The sequence below is a fragment of the Colletotrichum fructicola genome (genome assembly GCF_000319635.2).
Source record: "Colletotrichum fructicola Nara gc5 chromosome Unknown KSG_Nara_v1_contig04, whole genome shotgun sequence".
NCBI lineage: Eukaryota > Fungi > Ascomycota > Sordariomycetes > Glomerellales > Glomerellaceae > Colletotrichum > Colletotrichum fructicola.
The window spans coordinates 3,656,721-3,679,042 of NW_027094054.1; the positions used below are offsets into that span (position 1 = coordinate 3,656,721).

Genomic DNA, 22,322 nt, shown 5'->3' on the forward strand with positions numbered 1-22,322 from the left:
GGCAAACGCGATAACGTTATGTATCTGAAACGAAGTGTTTAGTCCGTGATATCCCACTTACTGATACGTGGAAATACCCTGCAGTCCATCCCACGGTACGAGACACAAACTCCAACACGCGTTGTTGCGTACATGATGGGCATGGTCAGGAGTTTCCAGGCTCTCTTTCATGCGCAAGAGTTCTCAATTCCCTTTCCACTCGCGGCTCATCATTGGCTAGACTGTCGAAATACAAAAGGGTCACATGCCCCTCAGCCTCCTCACTCGTCACCTCCGGTCTATGCCGGCAAACTGCTTTGAAGATATTGCTGGACATACTCTTCCCTGTGCGGGTTCACATCAAGGTCTGATGTGCGATTCAATGGTGTCCACTTGGGCTCATCCTTGAAAAGCCTCATTGCCTTGATATACTTTATAACACTGTTAGCAAGATTTTGACGTCGGGAATGTTCGAGGGTCATCACTTACATTGGAGTCGTCAGTGGTAAATCGGTGGTATATGCCTGCAGGAAGGATGATAAGATCGTCCTGAATCCTGGTCAGCCGTCTAGATCGAACAATTTCTGCCAAAACGTTTGCCGGAGAAGACAACACACCTTCTCGACACGAATTCGAACCCATTGATCGTCCGCACTCCTGACGTCAAAGAACCCGTGACCATCGCGAACATAGCGGATTTCCTCGTCCTCGTGTAGGTGCTCATGGAAGAAGGACTTGACTTTCTCTTCGTAGACATCGCCCATCTTCTCCGGCGAAACAATAATCTCATCCCTGTTCCTATATCCTCGGTCCAACGCGAGTTTGTTGACGCCATCAATGTTGGGGATCTGATGGTAGTAAACGCCAAGCTTCTTCAGCTGTTCGACCGTCACCTCTTTGCCCGAGTCGTGCGCTAGACGCTGGTCGCCCTGCAACCAGTAAACAAGTTAGCTCGATGAGTACGTAGCCATTGGCAAGCCGACAGCAGTTGTTTCGGAAAGCCCACTTACAGCCAGATTATCATACCAATAGGCCTTCATGGTTTGTAGTGTTACGAGGGGTGATTGATCACGTATGGGCACAAGTTTCGGGCGGGACAGAGGCGAGAAATTTGGCCAGGAAGTAGGAAGTTGTTCAAGTGCAGGAAAGTCTGTATATCCAGTGGCTCCCAAGGAAATAGCTACCGAGTCGATATGTTGGCGGGATATTGAATGGTTAAGAGAAGCAGGACGAATAAAGGTTTGATTAGGGGTGGATTTTTACAATGGAAATGACGCAATTGGCTGTGAAGGTGGGGTAATTTGCTACCCAACACGGGCAGCACCACACTCACCTACCTAGATACACTAAGGTAGGGAGTTGAGAGTTGCTTCTGGCACTCCGTCGTCCAATCTTCAGCGGGGCATCAGCACGTGGTTCTCAAGGTAGGTAGGTACCTTAGGTACTCTAGCCCTCCGCCTGCATCAAATCCTCCCGTCTCCCGATGATGCTCGCTGCGGATGCATCTGAAAAGTGAACGACACCTTGACCGATTCACACGAATAAACCGATAATGCACGCCAGTGTAGCCCATTCACAAGAGACATCCGATCGTGCTTCAAACAACTGGAGAGGGGGATTCGAATGACTCTATAGTATGCCTCTAAAATGCAATATGCTTCAAGCTGGTACCTGTCGTGTTCTGTTTCCCCGTGACTGACTGGATGGCCGGGCATGCTGGTGATGAAATCAGGTGAATGCGAACAGGCAGGCGTGCTGTAGCGTTGCAACCGACTGACCCAAACGCCGCGGTAGCCACTCCATGCTGTGGGCAAAGCCCCTCCCTCCGGTATCATGCGTTTCTTCAGTAAAGGGCTGATTCCTACTCGCCTTTCATCGAACCTCGGGGGCGAGCTCTGGACCGCCCGCAACGACAATGTCATTGTTAATGCCATCTGCAGTCTCATCCGCTGGTCGCCTCTCGAACAGTCGCCTCCACCATCCTGGGGGGTCAAATGGCCGCGAACCATTGTGCAGGGGTGGATAGACATCGGAGAAGAAGTACCAGATGTGGCCGATAACGACACCCATGATCTCATCCTTGGGAATGGAGCCGTGCAGGATCAAGCTAAAGGCCATGAGAACCCAAGGAAGGTATGGAGCTGTGAAAACCAGCAGGCCCAGAAAGCTCAATCGCGTATCCGGGTTCCGTCGCGACCATATGTAAACCAGAGTTGATGACAGGGGATGGCCAAGAAATGGCATTGACACCAGCGGGGACAGAAGTAGCAGGCTGGTCATGGCGTAGACCAGGAGCCATGAGAAATGAGCGGGCGAACGGCCTGAAGATTCCTCCAGAAGTCGGGCGTATCGCTGTAGGAAGTAGACGTGAAAGAGGAGATCGAGGGAGAAGGGCCCAAAATAGAGAAAGGTCGTCAGAAGACGCCAATACTACAAACAGAAACACCAAGACATTAGTTACTTGGGTTTTCAAAGCGGGCAGCGAGAGAGACCGTGAAGCACCAACCTGTGACTTGGCGAATACTGCTCGGAAGCTGTAGAATAGCTGGAACGGAGTCACCATCTGGCACTGGACCAATGCGCTAGTCAAAACAGTTGCTGTTGTCCACCATCTTGTGCAGATGGGCATTTCCCAGAACCACGTCTCCAGAGGGAAGCGGCCCCCGTCACCCATCATCTGATCCATTTTGTGTGGGAAGGCGTTCGAAGGATGATGTGCTTCAGAGAAGGCAGGCTGAAGATCGAGAGTGTACGCGCATCGCCCAAAAAGTATGGCTCCCAGGCGTCGCAGCGAAGTTGGGAATGTCGGGTTCAAGCAATCAGAGGCGGAGCAAACGGGTGCAAGCTGTGGGGTATTGGACGTGGATTAGCAGGGCGAGAGGCAGTGGCTGGGAAGAGGATAATTTCGTTCTGAAGAAATTCAGGAAGAAATGCACCCAAGTTGTCCTTTGGCTGTCGCCCTGGGTTTCGTTGGGGTTCGATCCTTCCGACGTTGCATGTGTAGGTTTGGAGAGATGGACGTAGAGCGAGGTGGCCTTTGGAGCCCCATCAACCAGATCTCCATAACGCCCAGAACACTGCACCGGCCTTCCGTTGCCAATTATGGGTACGGGCGCAGCACAGGTGCCGATGACGGCAAGAGCGGGGCAACTACCTTAAAGGCTGGCGTGGGTCAATCAAGATCTTGGTATATTGCATTAAGCAGCTAGACTGTTGCGGCTGCTAAATTAATATGCCATAGAGAAGCATAGGCGCATACGCAGATCGGCTCGCGCATGGGCATGCCTGCCCACCCGACCTTAATTAAACATGACGCGCGAGATGCACGCGGCTAACGCGTCGTCGCAAACTGAATTGGAAAATCGCGGGGCTGGCAACGGTCAATTGACTCTTTTGCGCGCCTCACCATCGTCCCATCCATCTCCTTTAAGTCACTCTGCTCCTTTCCAACCTTTCGCATTGTTTTCCTCCCCTTGTTTCGCATCTTCCGACTTCTGCCATCCTTCTGAATTCAACGAGCTCGACTTCCATTCCGGATACAGCACCATCATTTAGCTCGCAACAACCCTCCTGACTACACTGCTGCCGAATCGATTGGCCTAACAGCTCGCTATCGCAACCGCCGCAATTCAATTTTGGTTCATCTACACTTCTCGCCTTTCGCAATCGATATCAATCTTCCATCGACCGGTGAAACCTCCGGGTGCTTTACCCACGTCCCTTTACATACCCTGTAGCCATGCCCCCCAAGAAAGCAAGGCAGTCAGATCCTGGTCGCCGCAAATCGCGACAGAGCGATGTTCAGCGTACGGTTCACTCCACGTTAACGAAATCTTTTGCCCTAGCATGGTGTGCTGACCACTCGCAGCCGGCGACCCAATTCCGAACCGTGGAAAGAGACGTTATCGCCCCGGAACTGTAGCCCTCAGGGAGATTCGAAAGTACCAGAGCGGGACTGATCTTCTTTTGCGTCGACTTCCCTTTTCACGTCTCGTAAGTAGATTAGCCATGCGAATTTATGTTACGATGATCGCCTAACTTATTATCCAGGTTCGCGAGATTGCCGAGTCGGTCATTCCCCGAGATCAGCCACCAATGCGATGGCAATCGCATGCCATTCAAGCTCTCCAAGAGGCCGCGGAAGCTTTCTTGGTTCATCTCTTCGAGGATACAAACCTTTGCGCCATACACGCCAAGAGAGTCACTATTATGCAAAAAGACATACAGCTTGCGCGGCGCATACGTGGTGTTTGGGGAGGATTAGGTTGAGTACTCTGTTACTTGGAAAAGGGCGATTCAGCATCTGCTTTGTATCAAGGTCATTGTGTCGCGCCCCTAGTTGACCACCTTTACTTTTCTTATATCGCGGTTGCACGGATACCCATGGCATGTGGAGGTTAGCGGTTGTGATCTTGTTTCGCAAAAATTTGGTTCGGAGTATAAGGCGTTGGCGGTATTAGTGCTCAAACTCGAGAGCCAACAGAAGAATAACGGAAGCATGTGTATATCTCGAGAGCTTTGCAAATGGAACGAAACCTTTATTCAAACGCAATAACGACATGTGGGGAGAGTACGCGGTTTACGCAGAGACTATTCTGTACCGCGTAAGGCTCTTTCGGTTTGGCTGTCGGTGCCCTAGTATGTAATTGGGGTTCTTCCCCAAATGTTTGGCACCTTACCTAAGCCATCGGTGAGGCACACATGCTGGCATCTCAATTCGTCTTAGCAGCTTTCGAACACTTACCTTAGTAAGGAAAATATGATAGGTACGTCACCATGCAGCCAGATAGTACTAATCTACAACTTCCTACGTAGGTCAGGAATTAAGCTTTATCCATATTTGCAACAATAGTTCGCTTGAGCTTTCAAACTTCTATCATCGCACCACTGCGCGTTCGCAATCCGTGTCAATGGGCCGTCTTTTTCCTCTTCACTTTACTGGCCGACATTTGGTGCTGCCTATCAGCACCGGCATCGGCATTACCTGCGCTCTAAGATCCCGGCGCCCCCCCATTCGCTTCGATTCGGGTCACGCTCAGAAAACCTCGCCTGCCCAGCGCGTGCGTAGCCAGCCTCGAGGAGGCCTGAGTCCAGAGGCGATGAGACAGCTCTCAAGCGGCAGCATGTTTGGTACATAAGCCATGTTCCATCCCCGATACCAACGGACTGGAATACTGACGTACACTGTCAAGGGTTCGGGGCTGGACTTCTTGTCGGTTTTCTGTCTCATACACTAGTTCTGCTCGCGGGTCTCACCATCTTTGCCTTCTACGTAATGCCCTTGCTTAATCTTCTGCGAATTTTAATCATGGACTGATCTGGCCGCTACAGCTTGCAAACAGATACGGCATAGACTTGCCTCAGCTGCTTGGCCTGAAAGAACGATTCAACACGGTTGCATCGAACAAGCCTTTCCGAAACTCCGTATTCCGACTCTCATTTGCCGCCACCTTCACCCTCGCCGCCTTCGTGCGGTTCTAGAGCTCACCCTATCACTACAAGGGCTGAGTCTCCCTTGTCAGCCATGCCAGCGTCAAGGGGTCATGTGCGAAGAAATCCCTGGTCTTCTGGAAAATATCCGCATTGTGGGCGTTGAGCCACTTCTTCTCCTCTGCCGTCAAGAGGCTGGGTTCGATGAGGTTTTGACAGTATGGTACCATGGTGACGTGCTCAAATCCTAGGTATGGTTTGTCGCCAAAGGAATGCTTCGTTTTCACTTCCGTGACCATGGCCACGTTTTCGATTCGAATACCGTATGACCCGTCTTCGTAGAACCCTGGCTCAATGGAAACAACGTTGCCAGGTGCGAGGGCAACTTCGGCAAATTGCACCCGAGTACCGATTCCTATGGGTCCCTCGTGCACGTTGAGATACGAGCCCACGCCATGCCCTGTCCCATGGCGGTAGTCCAAGCCCTCTCTCTGTAAGCACACGTCAGTAGATGTCCATCGCTAGGGTAATCGATCATCAAAACTAACCCAGAGGTGTTGACGAGCCAGACAATCAAGTGCAAACCCGGTTGTTCCCTTGGGGAAAATCGCAGTGTCTAGCGCAATATTGCCCTTCAGCACCAATGTGTAGGCGAGCTTCTCGGCCTCTGTCGGCTGTCCAAAGTGCAGGGTTCTTGTTGTGTCTGTAGTTCCATCAAGAAATTGAGCACCGGAATCGCAAAGATAAATAGCATTGGGGTCGATAACGGAGCAGGCGCCGCGCTCGGGTTTATAGTGAATAACAGCGGCACTAAAGAACAAGTTAGACACAGACGTTGGTGAGGGAGCTGCAACGTCCCTGGAAGGGCACGCTCGGTAGACCACGTCCACTTACTTCGCACCGGTAGATGAGATGGTGTCAAAAGAAAGACCAACATAATCCTTATGTTTCGAGCGAAGCTGCTCAAGCTTGTCGGCGGCCTGGACCTCGTCTAGGACGGCCTTCTTGGCGACCAGTTGGTCCTCAAGCCAGGCAAAGTACTCGATGAGAGCCGCGCCGTCTCGAATGTGGCACGCACGCATGCCAGCCATCTCAGTCTTGTTCTTGACGGCCTTCGAATCTCCAATTGGACTGCGAACCTCATCAACCAGTCCGTCACCGCCGAGAGAGCGCTTCAAAGCCCACGACGCCTTTGTGGAAATGATGAAGCGCTTGGAGACGAGACTGTCGTCAGCTCTTTCCACAGAAGAGCGCAGTGCACTTATGGCTTCGAAGATGCTCTCATATGATTTGATTGCGATGCCGTTGTCCGAAAGATACGCACGGGTGGCCTCTCCTAGCTTTGACTTGTCGATGTAGAGGGTGGCACTGTCGTTGGTGATGATGGCGTAGGAAAAGAAGACTGGGTTGTACGGAATGTCATCACCCCGAAGATTGAAGAGCCAGGCAATTTCGTCCAGCATAGATACCACGAAGGCGTGGGAGTTCTTCTTTTCCAAGTCCTGTCGCAAATCCTTCAGTTTAGACTTGACGTCCTTGCCACTGAAGGTCTCCGGTAAGACGACAACAGGATTCTTGGGTCTTGCGGGGCGGTCCTTGGCCCAAACCAAGTCGACCAAGTTTTCATCAAGGGCTACCAGATCCGAGCCACCGCATCTCTTGATTTTCTCTGCAAGCTTCTTGGCGATTGAAGCAGTGATCAACTCGGGGTCGACACCAACGACTTTGCCGCCAGCGGACTGCTCAGCCGACCATTCCTGCCAGGTAGGCACATCTTGCAGGCCCTGCTTCAAGAGCAGCCAGTTTTGGTCCAATTGTTTGGAAGCTTGGTTGAAGTATCTGCCGTCTGTAGCCAGGGCGGCTCTATCCAAAGTCACAACAGCGCAGCCGGCGGAGCCGCTGAAGCCAGATATGAATTCGCGGCGGGCATCACATCCAGCAATATACTCAGACGAGTGGGAATCTTCGGAGGGAATGACTGTGGACACAACGAAGCTATTAGCAAAAGGCGAGGATATGGCGAATATTCGAGAATTAAGGGAAGATTACCATAGACATCGATGTTGCGCTCTTTCATCAACTCTCTCAGGGTCGAGAGGCGACCGGTAGTATCGATTTGCTCCATATCAAGAACCGCAGAAAGATGCAATGCTCGACGGTGGAAGCCACTGGTCGGAGAGGCACGACAGCCGTGGAATAGCAGGGTTGAAGAAGACCGGCTTGTTCTGGAATTCGAGTAAATCCGACGGAAAATTACACTAGCAGGACGGAAACTGCTCCAGACCATGAGGTGAAGAGGGCACCTAGTAATGGGATGAGGTGGACGGAACAGGCAGAGGCGATGTCTCAACTCGACAAAAGGAAAGGCAGGCAGAGTCGTTTGGCGGGGGAACGAGGGGAACGAGGGGCGTGAGGGGCGTGAGGGGTCTTCCAGTGAGACGGGTAGATGCGGCGCCTACCTTACCAGGTAGGTAGTGGAGCACCTACAGCGAACTCACAGTGCTGTTGTTATGGGACACCTGGTCTGGAGGAACCACTGCCAGCGGTTGAGGCGCTCGCTGATTTTGGTGCAATTATATTTACCTGTCTCCAGTTCGTAGGTCAATGTGCCTAGCTACCTAGGTAGCCTGAGGTGCCTAGGTACGTAAGGTCCAACCCGACAATATGAAGCGGTCGTCATCAGTTAGGTTAGGTAGGCTGCGTACCCAAGGTAGGTAGGGTTTAGGTCGGCAGCGTAGGCGGGGTACCCAAGACACCTGGATATCTGCCTACTGCGTACCAGTAGGTATCTGCCTACTTACCTAAGATGGCCCGGGGGGTATGCTGTAATAGTACCCCTGTGAAGTGTGTCTCTACTTAATATACATTAAGGAACAACAGGCACAGCTGGTACCCGATAAGGGCATTAAGTGTGTATGCTCTTTTTTTTTTTTTTTTTTTTTTTTTTTTTTTTTTTTTTTTTTGGCTGAACCCCCATCACACGCATAATTGCATCTCCAGAGCCTGAGGCGTCACAAATGCCGTTGTGCAGTCAGTATCTATCAGACAACTGTCATCGCCTGATTATCGTACCTGGGCTGTCTCTAACTATCTGCTTCTCGTTTGCCGCCACGCCTACTTCTGGTAGGTACTCTTGTAACACAATTACAGAGACTACCAAATTTTGACCAAACCCCACCCACTATCACAACTAGGCTCATCACTACCGAACCCACCTCACCTTTGTTAGCTTCAACACACTCAGTTCTCTGACTCCGCCTGACCTAGGTAGATCAACATGAAAACATCCCATGCAGTTGTTTGAGCTCTGTTCCAATCTTGCTGCTATGGACGGACGGCTGCCAACAACAATTCAGGAGGCGGAAGCCGTAAGCGAAGTGTCTCACCATCGGTACTCCTTTCCCTATTGCTAATGATTACCAGCTTGTTCTCGCTCTTTATGAGCCAGCACCCCCCGAGGCCATTGCCCGCATACAGGAAGTATTGCACCGTCTGCAGAGATCACCCTCCGGCTGGTGGATTGCTCGCGATCTCTTGAGCCATAACGACGACAAAGTCAAGTTCTTTGGGGCCCTTACCCTCATCGTCAAGTTGAATACCGAGAGGTACACCCCCACTCCCTGACTTCTAAAAGGTGTGTATATTGTGCTAATGGCAGAATCACATAGCTCGTCTCTAGACAGCAATGATGCGTCCGAACTGTTGCAAAATCTTGTCGGTTGGTTTGTCAAATCACTCGACGACGGATCTGGTGCTTTGGTCATCAGAAAGCTTTCGTCGGCACTTGTCACTTTCTTCCTGCACTTTCCAACTCGTTGGGAATCTTGCATTCGTCATCTCTGCTGGTCCTTGTCAGAAGGTGCTCATTTGTCACAAGAGCGTATCAGCCCGACGTCGGATTTGTCGGGTCTGCTCCAAAGTCTTCACCCGCGCAAACTGCAAGCTGCTTTGTGGTTTTCGGGAACCTTAGTTGACGAGTCATCTAAGGTTGAGATGAACTCAGCCAAACAGTACCACGCCCCCCATCCGCTTAAGGAAACTTTCAACTCACATTTTTGCAGTTCGGGCTTATATAATTCCCTGATGAGCAACGCCCCAGACGCCTTGGCGTTGATGTCTTATGTGCTCAATCACGGCACGTTCGCTGATCCTGCGGATAGCAGCATTCGCCGAGATTCCATGACTTGTCTGCAGGTGAGTATTTCGGCTCTTTACACACACGCGGTGGCCTTCAATAGGGTAGTTTGCTCACTATTTTTGCAGTCATGGGTCTGGTTCTCTCAGCGAGTGTCCTCGCAGGATGACGAGCTAGTTGCCTCTCTCCGCACTTTGATACAGCCTGCGATCGTGGCCCTAGGCGATGAAGATTTATATGAAGTTGCGGTGGAATTACTTGCCGACGTTCTGTCCAATTACTCGGTTTTCTTGACCGAGAGCCACTACGAGTCCCTTTTTTCCCTTTTTGAGACTCAGTGGTCTCATGAAAGATACCGCCGTCTAGTTGAAGGCGACTTTGAATTCGACTCGATTCAGTACGGGCAGCTTATGATCTCGCTGGGTGACTCCAAGGTTCAGAGTCTCATTCACAGTGTGGACAACCGGTCATCAAACTTCCTGGCACGCCTTCGAGGTCTGCTGTCGGCCCATGGTTATCCTGTTAGCGAGGACAAGATATTCGTTCCCGCCCTGGAGTTCTGGTCTACATACGTGGAGACCTTGACGGACTGCATCTATTCGGATTCGGATTCAAAAGCATGGGTGTCCTCAGCCACTTCTCACGTGCTCGAGGCTGTGTCGACTGTTTGGCGACGAGTGGCATATCCGCCACCCAGTGTGCTAGCTAGCTGGGATTCAGCGGATCGGGCAGGCTTTGGCGATGCAAGGAAGGATGTTGCAGACCTTCTGCAGTCAACATTCACCGTGACTGGCCCGCCCTTGATTTCGACCTTTGCAAACTTAACGCTGCAGTCCATGTCGCCCAACTCCTGGCCAGATCTCGAGGCAGCCGCCTTCTGTCTCGGATCCTTGGCCGAATGTGTCTCTGGAGACGCCGGATGTGACGACACTCTCCGAGCCGTTTTTTCCTCGCCTCTCTTTGAACTTCTCCAGGCATCGCGAGAAATCATGCCAGGGCGTACTCGTCAGACGTGTATATCTTTGATTGAGCGATATTCTGATTACTTCGAGCGAGAATCCCAAAGTCTCCCGGCCGCTTTGACGTTGCTTTTCTCTGTTCTGAACGATCCTCATCTGGCAGGGTCTGCTGCGAGGTCCATTCAGAGGCTGTGCTTCTCCTCTCGATCTGTTCTGGCACCTGAGGCGAGTGCGTTCTTAGGGCAGTATCAGTCTATTACCTCACAGGGTCAGCTAGACTGTCTGGCTAGCGAGCGAATATTAGGTGCCATAGCTGCCGTCATACAAGCCGTGTCACCAGATGACGAAAGACTCGATCGCTTAGAAGTTCTTCTCTCATTTATCGAACATGATGCCCGCAGGGCAATACGCCTGCTATCGATGCCCTTGGGCTCGCCTGAGTTCCAGGGCGAGTGCGACACTCATCGTTGTTCGTTCCTGTCTGAGTTATCAGAGCTCCCGCTACACATGGCCCTGAAGTCGTTGAGGGGTCTCATCAGCATCGGCAAAGGTCTGCAGGCACCTGGAGAACTACCTCTTGACCTGGACAGCGAAAGGGAACACATCTTTGTCGACCAGGGCTCCAGACTTGGCCAGATACAGTCTAGAATTATGTCTGTGATCGTTGAGCTTCAAGCCTCTTTTCCACGAAGCGGAGAAGTGGCTGAGAGCATCTGCAATGTCTTCAAGACAGGGTTTTCTGAGTCAGAGACTGGGCCTTTCGTGTTCCCACCACAACTTATTTGCGACTACTTAGCCCAGCAAGCGTCCGAAGTGCCTCGTATTGGGTTGTTTGTGAGCACTGCCTGCTCTTTTCTGAGTTCTCTGAGAAACTTGAAAAGAAACGACGTGGAGGGCATTAGAACCAAATTACTCAGATGGGTCATAGGACTTTTGCGGCAACTGCCGGGTAAGTCAACAGTTCCAAGCCTCAGATGCAGCACTAAAGAAGCAACCTTCACAGAACCAGAGAATGACACAGAACTGGCGCAAAATGGCATCGAGTTCACGAATCGCCTGGTATCTCGCGAGCCGACTGCGCTATTTCGTCCCGAATGTCTCCCGCTAGCTGAATACTTCTTCGTATATGCATTGAGGGTGCTGGACGGGCGAGAGCCTCTACCAAAGGCTGCTGCCGCCGATTTTTGGGCATGTTTTCAGCCATGGTCTCTATAATAAGATACTAATGAGTCACCCAGGCTACGTTTGTGTCACTCAAGGATCCTGATAAGGGAGCGCAAGCGACAATTGACCATGCCGTTGCTCAACTGGGGCCGATGCTTGCACAGTCTATTGTTCAAAATATTGGCGGCAACGCCTCGAGGAGTGAGCTGGATAGGCTCGGTGAACCTTTGAAAAAGATGGTCAGCAATCAGGTAAAGGCCCGCGCTTGGCTCGAGCAAGCCTTGTTCGACCCTTCTTTTCCCGGCCAGCACATTTCGAGTGAGGAGAAGGCTGTTTTCCTGAAAAAGATTATCAAGTCAGTACTGTTCTTCGACAATATATCTCTGCGCATGCATCATAATCACTAACTTCGTATGATTGAATGATAGCCTGAGAGGCGCAAGAGGGACAGCACAGGTGGTAAGAGAGTTGTGGCTAGCCTCAAGAGGATCCAAATTCACCTACGCGTCTTGATCTCACGGTCTAGTACATCCAGGTTTCTGCGGGCCGGCAAATGGTGTGGAAACCTTGCAGTATGCCGGACTTTTTCTGTCCACGAGCGCAGCATGAAAGCGGAGATCTGACTGTGCCACGGATACGATATTTTCAAGTGCTGAATCCCTACAAATAATAGAATTTTACCCGCGGGACCATTCTGTACACATTGATACAATAATACCACATCCGAAAATGTCCAGATGTCAGCCTACAGGCCTGTGGCTTCTCTGACAACAACCATGGTCTCTTCCGCACTTTGACGGGCCCTCTCCGCTCCTCGGGCCTCAACGGAGTCAAGGTACCTTCCCTCATCAGTCGAGATAAGGTCTAAGTATCGTTCTCGAAAACCAGATAGACCACAGATGACAGCTTCAGAAACAGCCTGCTTGAGATCCTTCAAAGAAGCTTGAGAGTATTCTTGGGCTAGGTGGGATGGGGTCCGTCCCTTGCCATCGAAAACGGACAGGATTTCCAACAAGTTTGACACCCCCGGGCGTTCATTGGGGTCGTAAGAAACTACATTTGATGAATCTGTCAAGGCGCTCATCACCTTCTTGTGGATCTCTTCTGGCCGGTCTGTGATAACAATGCGTGACCTGGAATCTTTCGCCGATTTTGACATCTTCTCGGCCGGGTGTTGTAATGACATAACCCGGCGAGTAGGCGCTTGAAGGATCAATGTCAAAGACCTTTCGCGCCTTTTCTGGGATGGCAAGACTTACGAGTGATGGTTTCAGGTGGCACAAGGTGCGAGCCGAAGGTATGATTGAAGTTGTTGGCGCATTCCCGAGCAAACTCCAGATGCTGCCTTTGGTCGTCACCGACGGGGACATGAGTTGCCCTGTATTATCGACTTAATAAATTTGCCTTCTTACAATTTCTCCTAGGTCGGATAATGAGAGCATCTAACGAACCTGTGAACAAGAATGTCGGCGGCTTGCAAAACGGGGTAAGAAAATAAGCCGAGTTTCAATGATGTTTTGGCACTCTCGTCAAGGATTGTTGCATCAGAGGATAAGGATAATTTGCTCTGTTGCGGGTAAGTCGCTGGAACTTTTGTTGCTGAAGTAAGAGAATGGGACATTGATATCACCGACCTTCCACTGCGTCATGCGCGACAGGTAACCCATGGAAGCTGTGCAGCTCAAGATCCACATAAGTTCTGTATGGGCCGCGACCTAGAACAGCGATACCGTCAGCGACATTGTTCGTGCTGAGAATTCGATCCATCAACGAAGTGACAATGCGGTTTTTAATACCGAAGACTGATAGAACAATGTTGAACGTTCGGGATCAATGCCGGCGGCGATCAAGGCGGCCAGTGTTTCCCTCTTCCATTGTCTGAGCTGCTTTGCTTGCTGGGTCCCGGTCATGGCGTGGAGATCGACGACAGAGTATATGAGTTTACATTGATCTGCTGGTTCGCTTTGGAGATGAACCCATTGGCGGATGGCACCAGCATAGTTACCCAGGTGTGGCGTTCCTGTGGGTTGAATCCCAGAGAAGACAACCTTCTGTTTGCTCGTCGACGAGGCACGTCGGAATTCGCGCACGCCGACCACAAGTTGACGGGCTCCCGATCTTGCCTGCCGCCACATTGAGAACGAAAGTGATTTTGTGTGATGTCGAGAGTGGCTATAATACCTGGGAGCAAAAGGCGTGCCACGTACGACCTCCGGCCAAATTTGATGAGAAACGACGGATAATCGAATATATTGCTGTACCGGGGTGGCCATGTCTGCGAGAGGCTCCGCCGGGCAAAAAAGACACAGGAAGTACTCAAATCGCTTTCGGTACACGGCGCCACTGGGTGACCAGCTTGCGAACTGAACTGTTTTGACGGGCACACTAATAGTAGTACAGCAGAATGTCCTTAGCCTTCACCAGGAACCCCCAACGTTTGGCCCAGCATACTATACAAATGCTCATGCCGTCCGAAACACAGGCACGGGCTGACGCACAATAGTCTTAAAAAGTAGAAGGCAATTGAGCTGCCTCCTGATTTACTGCTGTCCTAACCTTACTGGGCGCTAGCCAGCAAAGCAAGGCGCCTTGGGCTAGACCCGACTTCCGCCCAGATCGTGCTCACTCAGCCTCTTTTCTCTTCATCATCTTTTCTCTTTTAAACTGTTCCTTTACGAAGCGGCGCTGTCCTTCCGCCCGCTTACCACTGTCGGTATTAAACCGCGAGGTGGCCAGGAACTCCTCAACTTTCTCGACCGTGTCCAGACTTCTGAGCTGGCTCAGTTGTTCCCACTTCGGTTCGATAGCCCCAAGTGCGTGTTCGGAGATGGCATCCATCGACTTTCCTTCACCTGGTTGAAGAACGTCAACATTTGCGCAAGTAGACGTCTCACGCGAGATCCTACCTAGCTTGCCAAAGTCCCAGATGTTGGCCTTCATACCAATGCCATAGTATGCGTGTTTTTGGAGAAAAGCCAGCCATAACTGCACCGTCTCCGGGTTGCCATCGCGAATCTGGATGAGGCGACGTAGGGTGATGCGTTCGAAGTTTTCTTGAGACTTCTTGAAAATGAAACTACTGCGAGGGACTGTCCAACGTTCGGTAATACGAGGTAGCGGTACTGGACCAAAAGCTGGAAGCTTGAGATAGTATGCTGCGCGAAGGGCGAAATCGACGAAGAATTCGAGGTTTCTTATACTGAAAGAACGTAGCTGCAGGTCGCATGAGGGAATGCCGTATTCAGCTTCGCATCTCAAGGGCTGAAGATAGAGAGCCTGAACACTTCGTGGGAATCGCAATTTCGGTGACTTCCTGACGAAAAGTTAAATGTCCGCAATCGGTTGGCTCGCTTGGGATGTCGTCCTCAAAAGGTCATTAACTTACCCTTGTTGGGGATTGGGGAGGGCCTTTCTAGTAGTTGACACTCTTTCGCGAGCTTCTGCAGAGGGAATCTGGTCGATGGGCGTGTCAATGCTCTCTTCGGCGATGGGTGCTCCAGTGGCAAGAAATCGCGTTAACGGCTGTCGCTGGACGACGGCCTGCATTGGAAATGGAATGTAAGCTAAAGAACGACTCTCCAAAGCCACCCAAGAACACTTAGTGATAAAGATGGGAACGCACCTGTGGTGTTGACCGCGCCAGAAAGCGGGTTGTTGGCCGCAATAGCGATGTTACGCGCATTTTGGTCGCTGCATGGGTAACCAGATAGGATCAGAGGACTTGTCGACGACGAGACCATGAACGGCAAAGAAATCGCTAAATTTCGGGTTCCATATATTATTCATATAAGAGCACGGCCTAAGGCGTGCAGACGCATATTGAAAATCACACTATCCGGGTGTAGCCCAAATTATAAGACTAAAGGGTTTAAGCCATTTTATTATCCTTTTTGTTCTCTCCCCTCGCATAGTCCCCTGCGAAGGTGAATGAGAATCACCTGCGACATGGAACGATAGCCAATTTCTTCTACGAAAAGCGCCCGGTCAATGTAGGCTAGAAATCACGGCGTCGGAGACATTGCGACGAATCGAGGTCTCGAGAATCCTTTATTTATTTTTACCGTCCGCCACGGCGACGTTGTTCTACCAGTTTCTTGTAGAAGGCCTTCTTGCCGCTCGCTTTCTTCTGCTGGATGCCCTCGTACTTAGACCTGAACTTGCCAGAGGCTTTTTCAGCACTCAACAATTCATCTACTAGTGTCTGCTTTCTCTCCTTGCGGGTCAGGCGTGCGCTGTAAAACTCGGTCGGCCCTTCGACGATACGTCCAATGTGAGCATAACGAGGCACTTTGGCCTTCAGAGACTCTTTCTTGTAGTGTCGTTTCGGGTCAATGGCAGTTCCTCTCATATGCAGGATTTGTAAATCCCGCTTGAGTTCTGGATCATTGGGGTCCGTCTTAGGGATGCCAAACCAACGAGGGCCAGCGTTGTCAAGATTCTGAGAAGACGCGTCAGCTTTGCTATATTAGGATAAACGACCGACAGAGACATCAAACGCGAGGGCGAGTTTCGCTTCAGAGTAACTATGAAATAGGAGATCATTTGGGCGTGGCGCGGCAGTCCAAGACGGATGCCGACACCACATCAACAGAATAAGCAAGGATTGCTTCTCATCACGAGATATTGGGGCGAAATGATGGTGAAAGTTACGAAAAACGTACCTTCTCTTCTGTCGGCCTAGGATCGCGAAGCGTGAGGCTCTTCTGGTCTCGTACCGTTGGCTGGCCCTGGTGCTCCGCGGTTGGCTCGGTTGAAGCGACCGCGATCAAGCTGCAATCCTTCGGCTGTGACGACTTCTTCGTCAGTAGCCGGCTGGCCGCTTGTTTCAAGAGTTCGTCAAGACGCTCATCGCACAACTCCGGCATAGCGGTGAAGTACGGTTGGACTGATTGAGTCGAAAAAGAGCTCAACGAGCAATCGAAAGGAAGGAGGATTAGCGATGTTAAAGAGATTTTTTATTTTTTTCTCTTCAAATGGAGCTTCCTCGTAAACGTTGGGGCAAAGTGGGGCGTGTAATCAGGAAAGGTGCCTTGGACGGGGACGAACCTCCGATTGGATTACGCAATGTGTCGGGGGAAAAATCAGCCGCGATTGAGCCTCGGCGGGGGCCGCGGGCGCGGGAATCTGACATGAACCAAGCTTCAGGTTTACACTCTTAGGACGACATTACGACCTCGTAGTAAAGCAACACAGGCAGATAATACAAACAATAATGCACCTGCGATATCGCTGGCTGACGGTTCGATAAGGTACAGATGCTAAGTACCATAATGCCTTAGGTATCCATCAGGCACTGGACAGTGTAACACACCATACGGCTCCAAGCCACGTCACTCTGGAGCTGCTGGCTAGCGTCATAACGCCTTAAATGATTAGGTGCTGCACAGCTGTAGGTACCTGACAAAAAAACAGAAAGAGAACGCTAGCTAGAAAAGGGATCGTTCATGCGAATCGATAACCATTGCTCTGAAGCTGCCGATGGACTGGTTGTCCCTCGGTAAGGTGCCCGACCACATAAGGTAGGTCGGAGGTGGCACGTCAGACGATGAACCGACCCAGCATGCAAGTCGCCAGGCATACAGCACCCATGTGTGCGCTGCAGAGCGGGCAAGTACAAATGCCAGCCATCGGAACCCCACGCACCAGCCAGTTTATCCTCCACTCCCATCTCAGCCTAGCCACACGCCTCGCTTCACTTCGTCCCGATTACGTCCTCGGGTCTCCTCCGTACAACCAAGCTTCCGTCCCTAGTCAACAATCGTGGTGCCCGCGCTACTCACACCATACACCCGACGCTGCAACAATCTCAACCTTTACAATAATCATCTGCACATAGATCGAAATGGACCCTCAGAACCAATCCGGCTCTCACGCGCAGCAAGGCCGCGCCCAGCCTGTTTACGATACGTCTCATGGAGGTCACTACGGTAAGACAGCTCTTCGCGCAATTCAAACGCGTCAAGCCCGCGCGTGCTTGCGCAAAGCATCCCCGTCGCTGTCGCTCGAAGCACATGTTGTTGCCATTGCTGACTTCTGCTCTGCTACTAGGTGCAAGTGCTGCGGTTCGTATTTCACTTCAAACAATCGTCCAGCGGCTATCCAACCACCGGTCGCGGTGTTGTTTGGCGCTGGTTAGCTTCTGATGATTCGGTCACATCTGACAATATGAACAGCTCTCTGCCCAGGGCTTTGCTCCCGCCGAACTGTACACCGGTCCATGGGCTAATGTGCGTGCCCATCAAACTCGAGAACACCCCTCCTACTTGATTTGCTGACATGCGCCTCAATCGCAACAGGTCCACCAAGGCCTGACGGGCCAGTACAAAGACATCCTGACGACTTACTGGCAGCAGACCATTAACCACCTGGAAAGCGATAACCATGACTACAAGCTGCACCAGCTGCCTTTGGCGCGGATAAAGAAGGTCATGAAGGCCGACCCTGAAGTCAAGATGATATCGGCAGAAGCACCCATTCTCTTCGCCAAGGGCTGCGATATTTTCATCACCGAGTTGACAATGCGTGCGTGGATTCACGCCGAAGAGAATAAGCGAAGAACCCTGCAGCGGTCTGATATTGCATCTGCCTTGGCCAAGTCAGACATGTTTGACTTCCTGATTGACATAGTTCCTCGAGAGGAAGCCTCTTCTCATGCCAAACGAACCGCAGGCCAGGCTGCCCCTGCTGGCCAGGGCGTGCCGGCGCAGGCAGCTTCCCAGATATCAGGCCAACACGGCGCTATTCCACAAGCTGCCAACCATTCCTCCTCATCTCATCCTATGGCAACGACCGACTACGGACTCGCCGGACATGCTCTTGGCCCCGATCAGGACTATCGCCAGAACCCCAACATGTATCCTGGCCAAGTACAACCTGGGCCTTCTGCGCCATATGGTCAGGCGCAGCAAGGTATGTACGGCGAAATTGAGGGAATGTACGGATACGGCACCATGCAACCTCAGCAGGTTAGTTGACTGAAGGAGAACACCAGCTTTGAAAACAAAAGACTGACAAGTCCAGCAGCCGCCCATGTCGTCGGAGGAGTTTGAATAGTGGCGAACCGACTTGGACATGAAAAGGCGTACAGGAAAGCTCAATCTTTACGTCGTTTCGAGGCCCGCATGAATCAGAAAGGCGATTGGTCGGTGAGGGAATGAGCCGCTCTCGGTTTTCTCCCGTTTTTTTTCTTTTTTTCCTCGTGGCTTTATTGGTGGCGTCGCGGCGTTCGAGGCTTTCCGGCGACCATAAGGGTTGACGATGGAAACATCTAACACGTTGGTAAACGACGTTCCTTCGTCAAGGTTTTGTACCCAGGCACGGTTGATGAAGCATGTCCTAAATATATGCCAGCCTAGTGACGCCCTGATGATAGAATTATTCAGTTGCTTCAGTCAGAAAAGAAAAAGGTCACACAGCTGGCAATCTGTAGATGGCAGGTGTGCCAGTCTGCCAGTCCATCGATGATCCTGAGCGTGGTTCGTGTACACTGTAGTCTCCAAATACTTCGCGACTCATTTCATGATGCCAAATCGTGATGAGAAGTTGGCAAGAGGGGCACTCCGAGTAGGGCCCTGAGCGTTCGACGTAAGTCTGCATAAATGTCAGTTGACACTTGGATTCGAGTTGCCTCATAAGAGTCGAAGTACATACTTCTCTAGAAGAATTGGCCCATTCATGGCGTCGACACGTCCAAATTTCTTGTTCCGGATGGAAATGTCAAAGAACTCGTCATGGTTGTCGGACTGCATCAAGTTCACGGTTTGTTGGAGCTCGTCTAGATTCTCTCGAAGCATCGCTCCATTCTCCAGACTTTCGACAAACTCTGTTAGATACTGGACATCTTTTGCGAGTGCAGCTACTGCATTGGTGTTGATATGCTTGACATCGGGAGACAGCGGCAGTGCCTGTGGGTTTATGGGTCAGCCTGTCAACAGGGAACAGCAACGCTATGGGGCATCAATTGACGTACAAGAATCTTGTTGGCAGCATGACTGAGAGCATCAAAATAGATAAGTTCCTTGATCTCCCGTGGCAAGCCTAAAAGCGTCGAGTTCATAATATTGGAAAGGTATCGTGTCATGGTCTGCATGTAACTGCTTGGGTCGGGGGATGTAGTTGTTGCCATCCTACGCCGTGTTGTTAGTTTCGAGAGCGAATAGCAATGAACTACTGTGGCCATGTTCCCCAGGAGCAGCAACAGCAACACATACCAGTCGTACTCCGCAGTATCCACCAGGTCATCGATCTTGGAATTGACGAGCTCGAATATGCGCTTCTCGGCAGTCTTCTTATTGTTCCGGAATTCTTCTGTGGCCACCAGTGTAACGGGGCCACCAGCCGATGTCGATGACCTTGCTCTGATGAGCAGCTGCTCCAGTTCCTGGCATGCTGCCTCAAAGTGCTCCAAGTTGATCAATATTTGCACGATTTGGCCCAGATATTGCGAGCTAAGTCTTTCAACGAGGGACTTGCACACTTTCTCTGTCAATAACTCGTCAAGTGACTAGAGTGTGCTCGATTAGTTGCCAACTCTCCAGAGTCACGTTAGTGAAGATCGTACCTTGCGGAGTGTCTCGTCAATAACATTGGGATGCTGGAAATGATCGTCGGAAAAGAAGTAGAACTGGTTCAAGAAGTTCCGGATATCGATGCAGCACAAGGGGTACATTTGGGAAAAGGGCAGGACGCATGGGAAGCTAGACAAGCATTAGAATGATGAGGCATAACTATCGTGAAGGATGGGCTTACCTGAGCTCTTCCAGGGTCTTTTCTTGGGAGAACCAGCTGACATTCACCACCTTCTCGTACTCCTCGCGCGTATTGATTGCCATGGGCATGTAGTCGTCTGTTGAGACGATCTAAAATCGTCAGCTACGAACTATTCCCTACAAGCGGGACATCGGCGCTTACCTCTTGGAAGTCTTCGCTGAAACGGCGCTTCAAAAGCTCTGCATACTTGTCGAAAAGTTTGAGGAGGAAGTTGTCGAGCATAGATACAGAATAGCCCCATCCCTAGATTTGCCTCAGCATTAACGGAACCCCAGCGTAACGACAGAGCGGGAAAAGTACCTCCATGGTTTGGATGAATAAAGCTATGACGCCCTTGATTTTGAGGAGGATCTCGGCATTGCTCACTTCGTTCAGGGCTTGCGAAGTCAGAGTGATGGCGGTGTGACACATCGAGTCCCATAGCTCGTCCACCTGTGGTAGTTCAGCAATTTGAGGCGCGGCAGTGTCGTTTCCCCCTACTCACGTCGATGGCGGACCGCAGATGAGGAGCCCGGCGCATTGTGGCCTTTTCAATAATGGCGAAGCCTGCGATGCCCTCGAGCAAACTGCTGAGTGAGGTTTCATCGTCTGCCACTAGTCCAACGGTACTAGGCAACAGAAGATCCTTCTGTTGCCTGCGGGTAGTAGCGTATTCTGCTCGGAATTTCTCGTTCTGTCCTAGGGCGTCGTGGATGTGGAGGCACTCGAATAGAGGTGTGAAGTCGACCTGCAGCTCCTCATTGTCCAACACGTCAAACTCTTCACTTTCATCAAAGACGAGCTCAATGGAGGAGTTGAGCTTGAATTTGGTAAGGTATCCGTCTTGCTCCACACGTTCTCTTTGTCTCGCTCTCCTCAGTTCGGTATGGTAGAACGCAACCTCGCCGAGGAACTGCGAAGTTTCGCGGATTCGAAAGAGCCAGGTATTCAGATCCGCCATCACAGCTTCCGATATGATCTTCTGCGATGCCGGAATAGACTTCTGGATTACGTCGGCAAGCCTATGCTGAGTTGCGTACTTATTCTGAATGGTCGGTATGAGGTGCTCGTTTTGCAGGTCATCGAGGGACTTGAGTGCGGCGTAGTACTTCTTCTTGCGGATCAGATCGTGGGCATGGTTGACAGCGTGCAGAATCTTCAGAGATTCTTTGAGGGCTTCGGAAGCATCGGCGATGTTCTGGCGCACAGCGCGCGTGTCGACGAGGGCTTGCTTTTGGTTCGCGAGCTTTTCGGTGCTTGCTTGGATGGACTGATTTAGCCTAAGGATCTCGGCCGTCAAAGCGACGGTACCTTCGCGGACAGTTTGTAGCTGGTTGACGGAACCCAGAAATTCCTCATGCTTCGTCAAGCCGATCCGCTCAATATCAGACTCTCTATCCTCGGCATATCTTGCGAGGTTCTGGGTGAGTGACAGCGTTCGATTCGAATTGGAGGCGTCTTTGAGCACGGGGATAAGCTGGTCCAGGAAGTCCGAGTCTGTGGAAGTCAGAATGATCTAAGGGTTGTTGATAAATCAGCATCACCAGCATTCTAGAAGGGAATGCAGCCAAAGGTAAAATGAGGTGCCCAACCTGCTGTACAGCAGCACCATAGTCATCATAGGTCTGCGGGCGACGGGGCATCTTCGTCCATAGGCTGCTAATCGGAGCCAGCAGTACTGTCGATAGCTCCTTGTTGCTATCTGGTGTGCTCAGGCTGGCTGCGTCCCTTTGGTCTCTTCGTTTCCGTCAGGCCACCTTTGTTACCTGCGATTCTGTGGAAAACAAAGGCAGTGTAATCAGAGATAAAGTGTTGATTGAGACACGTTTGTGAACAAGGGTAGGGTTGGCTAGCATAGGCTTAAGATCAAATGCTGGGGAAGTTGTGTTGATAGAGGGTCAGAAGTT

General features: G+C 51.2%; 11 protein-coding genes across 11 annotated transcripts; 4 read left to right on the top strand and 7 right to left on the bottom strand.

Moving 5' to 3' along the window:
- Window positions 1-278: 278 nt before the first annotated feature.
- adi1 (1,2-dihydroxy-3-keto-5-methylthiopentene dioxygenase) lies at window positions 279-1,019 on the bottom strand (the record flags this gene model as incomplete). The annotated part of the gene is made up of 4 exons (XM_032025692.1): window positions 279-410; window positions 469-528; window positions 597-908; window positions 990-1,019. 4 exons carry the CDS (start codon window positions 1,017-1,019, stop codon window positions 279-281), a joined length of 534 nt encoding a protein of 177 aa, XP_031877798.1.
- Window positions 1,020-1,851: 832 nt separating this feature from the next.
- Window positions 1,852-2,665, bottom strand: Derl2-1 (Derlin-2; the record flags this gene model as incomplete). Its single annotated transcript, XM_032025693.1, has 2 exons — window positions 1,852-2,409; window positions 2,486-2,665. The coding sequence occupies 2 exons, from the start codon at window positions 2,663-2,665 to the stop codon at window positions 1,852-1,854; spliced, it is 738 nt and encodes a 245-aa protein (XP_031877790.1).
- A 1,053-nt stretch (window positions 2,666-3,718) lies between these two features.
- On the top strand, window positions 3,719-4,248 carry hH3v (histone H3-like centromeric protein hH3v; the record flags this gene model as incomplete). Its single annotated transcript, XM_032025694.1, has 3 exons — window positions 3,719-3,785; window positions 3,848-3,972; window positions 4,030-4,248. The coding sequence occupies 3 exons, from the start codon at window positions 3,719-3,721 to the stop codon at window positions 4,246-4,248; spliced, it is 411 nt and encodes a 136-aa protein (XP_031877791.1).
- A 641-nt stretch (window positions 4,249-4,889) lies between these two features.
- CGGC5_v007813 (uncharacterized protein) lies at window positions 4,890-5,460 on the top strand (the record flags this gene model as incomplete). The annotated part of the gene is made up of 3 exons (XM_032025695.1): window positions 4,890-5,109; window positions 5,172-5,251; window positions 5,311-5,460. The coding sequence occupies 3 exons, from the start codon at window positions 4,890-4,892 to the stop codon at window positions 5,458-5,460; spliced, it is 450 nt and encodes a 149-aa protein (XP_031877749.1).
- Window positions 5,461-5,474: 14 nt separating this feature from the next.
- AMPP (putative Xaa-Pro aminopeptidase P) lies at window positions 5,475-7,534 on the bottom strand (the record flags this gene model as incomplete). The annotated part of the gene is made up of 4 exons (XM_032025696.1): window positions 5,475-5,900; window positions 5,958-6,219; window positions 6,304-7,387; window positions 7,459-7,534. The coding sequence occupies 4 exons, from the start codon at window positions 7,532-7,534 to the stop codon at window positions 5,475-5,477; spliced, it is 1,848 nt and encodes a 615-aa protein (XP_031877752.1).
- Window positions 7,535-8,735: 1,201 nt separating this feature from the next.
- kap111 (Importin beta-like protein kap111) lies at window positions 8,736-12,180 on the top strand (the record flags this gene model as incomplete). Its single annotated transcript, XM_066151908.1, has 8 exons — window positions 8,736-8,777; window positions 8,833-9,014; window positions 9,078-9,419; window positions 9,471-9,603; window positions 9,673-11,452; window positions 11,507-11,562; window positions 11,742-12,022; window positions 12,096-12,180. The coding sequence occupies 8 exons, from the start codon at window positions 8,736-8,738 to the stop codon at window positions 12,178-12,180; spliced, it is 2,901 nt and encodes a 966-aa protein (XP_066008871.1).
- Window positions 12,181-12,412: 232 nt separating this feature from the next.
- CGGC5_v007816 (Tryptophan--tRNA ligase) lies at window positions 12,413-13,577 on the bottom strand (the record flags this gene model as incomplete). Its single annotated transcript, XM_032025699.1, has 5 exons — window positions 12,413-12,870; window positions 12,927-13,045; window positions 13,119-13,234; window positions 13,302-13,382; window positions 13,464-13,577. The coding sequence occupies 5 exons, from the start codon at window positions 13,575-13,577 to the stop codon at window positions 12,413-12,415; spliced, it is 888 nt and encodes a 295-aa protein (XP_031877808.1).
- A 712-nt stretch (window positions 13,578-14,289) lies between these two features.
- Window positions 14,290-15,349, bottom strand: CGGC5_v007817 (mitochondrial 37S ribosomal protein uS10m; the record flags this gene model as incomplete). The annotated part of the gene is made up of 4 exons (XM_032025700.1): window positions 14,290-14,519; window positions 14,574-14,980; window positions 15,053-15,207; window positions 15,290-15,349. The coding sequence occupies 4 exons, from the start codon at window positions 15,347-15,349 to the stop codon at window positions 14,290-14,292; spliced, it is 852 nt and encodes a 283-aa protein (XP_031877802.1).
- Window positions 15,350-15,724: 375 nt separating this feature from the next.
- Window positions 15,725-16,532, bottom strand: fcf2 (rRNA-processing protein fcf2; the record flags this gene model as incomplete). Its single annotated transcript, XM_032025701.1, has 2 exons — window positions 15,725-16,105; window positions 16,329-16,532. The coding sequence occupies 2 exons, from the start codon at window positions 16,530-16,532 to the stop codon at window positions 15,725-15,727; spliced, it is 585 nt and encodes a 194-aa protein (XP_031877747.1).
- A 977-nt stretch (window positions 16,533-17,509) lies between these two features.
- On the top strand, window positions 17,510-18,720 carry HAP5 (Transcriptional activator HAP5; the record flags this gene model as incomplete). Its single annotated transcript, XM_032025702.1, has 5 exons — window positions 17,510-17,594; window positions 17,716-17,729; window positions 17,841-17,894; window positions 17,964-18,632; window positions 18,691-18,720. 5 exons carry the CDS (start codon window positions 17,510-17,512, stop codon window positions 18,718-18,720), a joined length of 852 nt encoding a protein of 283 aa, XP_031877746.1.
- A 458-nt stretch (window positions 18,721-19,178) lies between these two features.
- On the bottom strand, window positions 19,179-22,058 carry sec15 (Exocyst complex component sec15; the record flags this gene model as incomplete). Its single annotated transcript, XM_032025703.1, has 10 exons — window positions 19,179-19,257; window positions 19,318-19,571; window positions 19,637-19,793; window positions 19,878-20,170; window positions 20,228-20,363; window positions 20,416-20,525; window positions 20,578-20,679; window positions 20,737-20,868; window positions 20,921-21,931; window positions 22,008-22,058. The coding sequence occupies 10 exons, from the start codon at window positions 22,056-22,058 to the stop codon at window positions 19,179-19,181; spliced, it is 2,325 nt and encodes a 774-aa protein (XP_031877745.1).
- Between the last annotated feature and the right edge of the window lie 264 nt (window positions 22,059-22,322).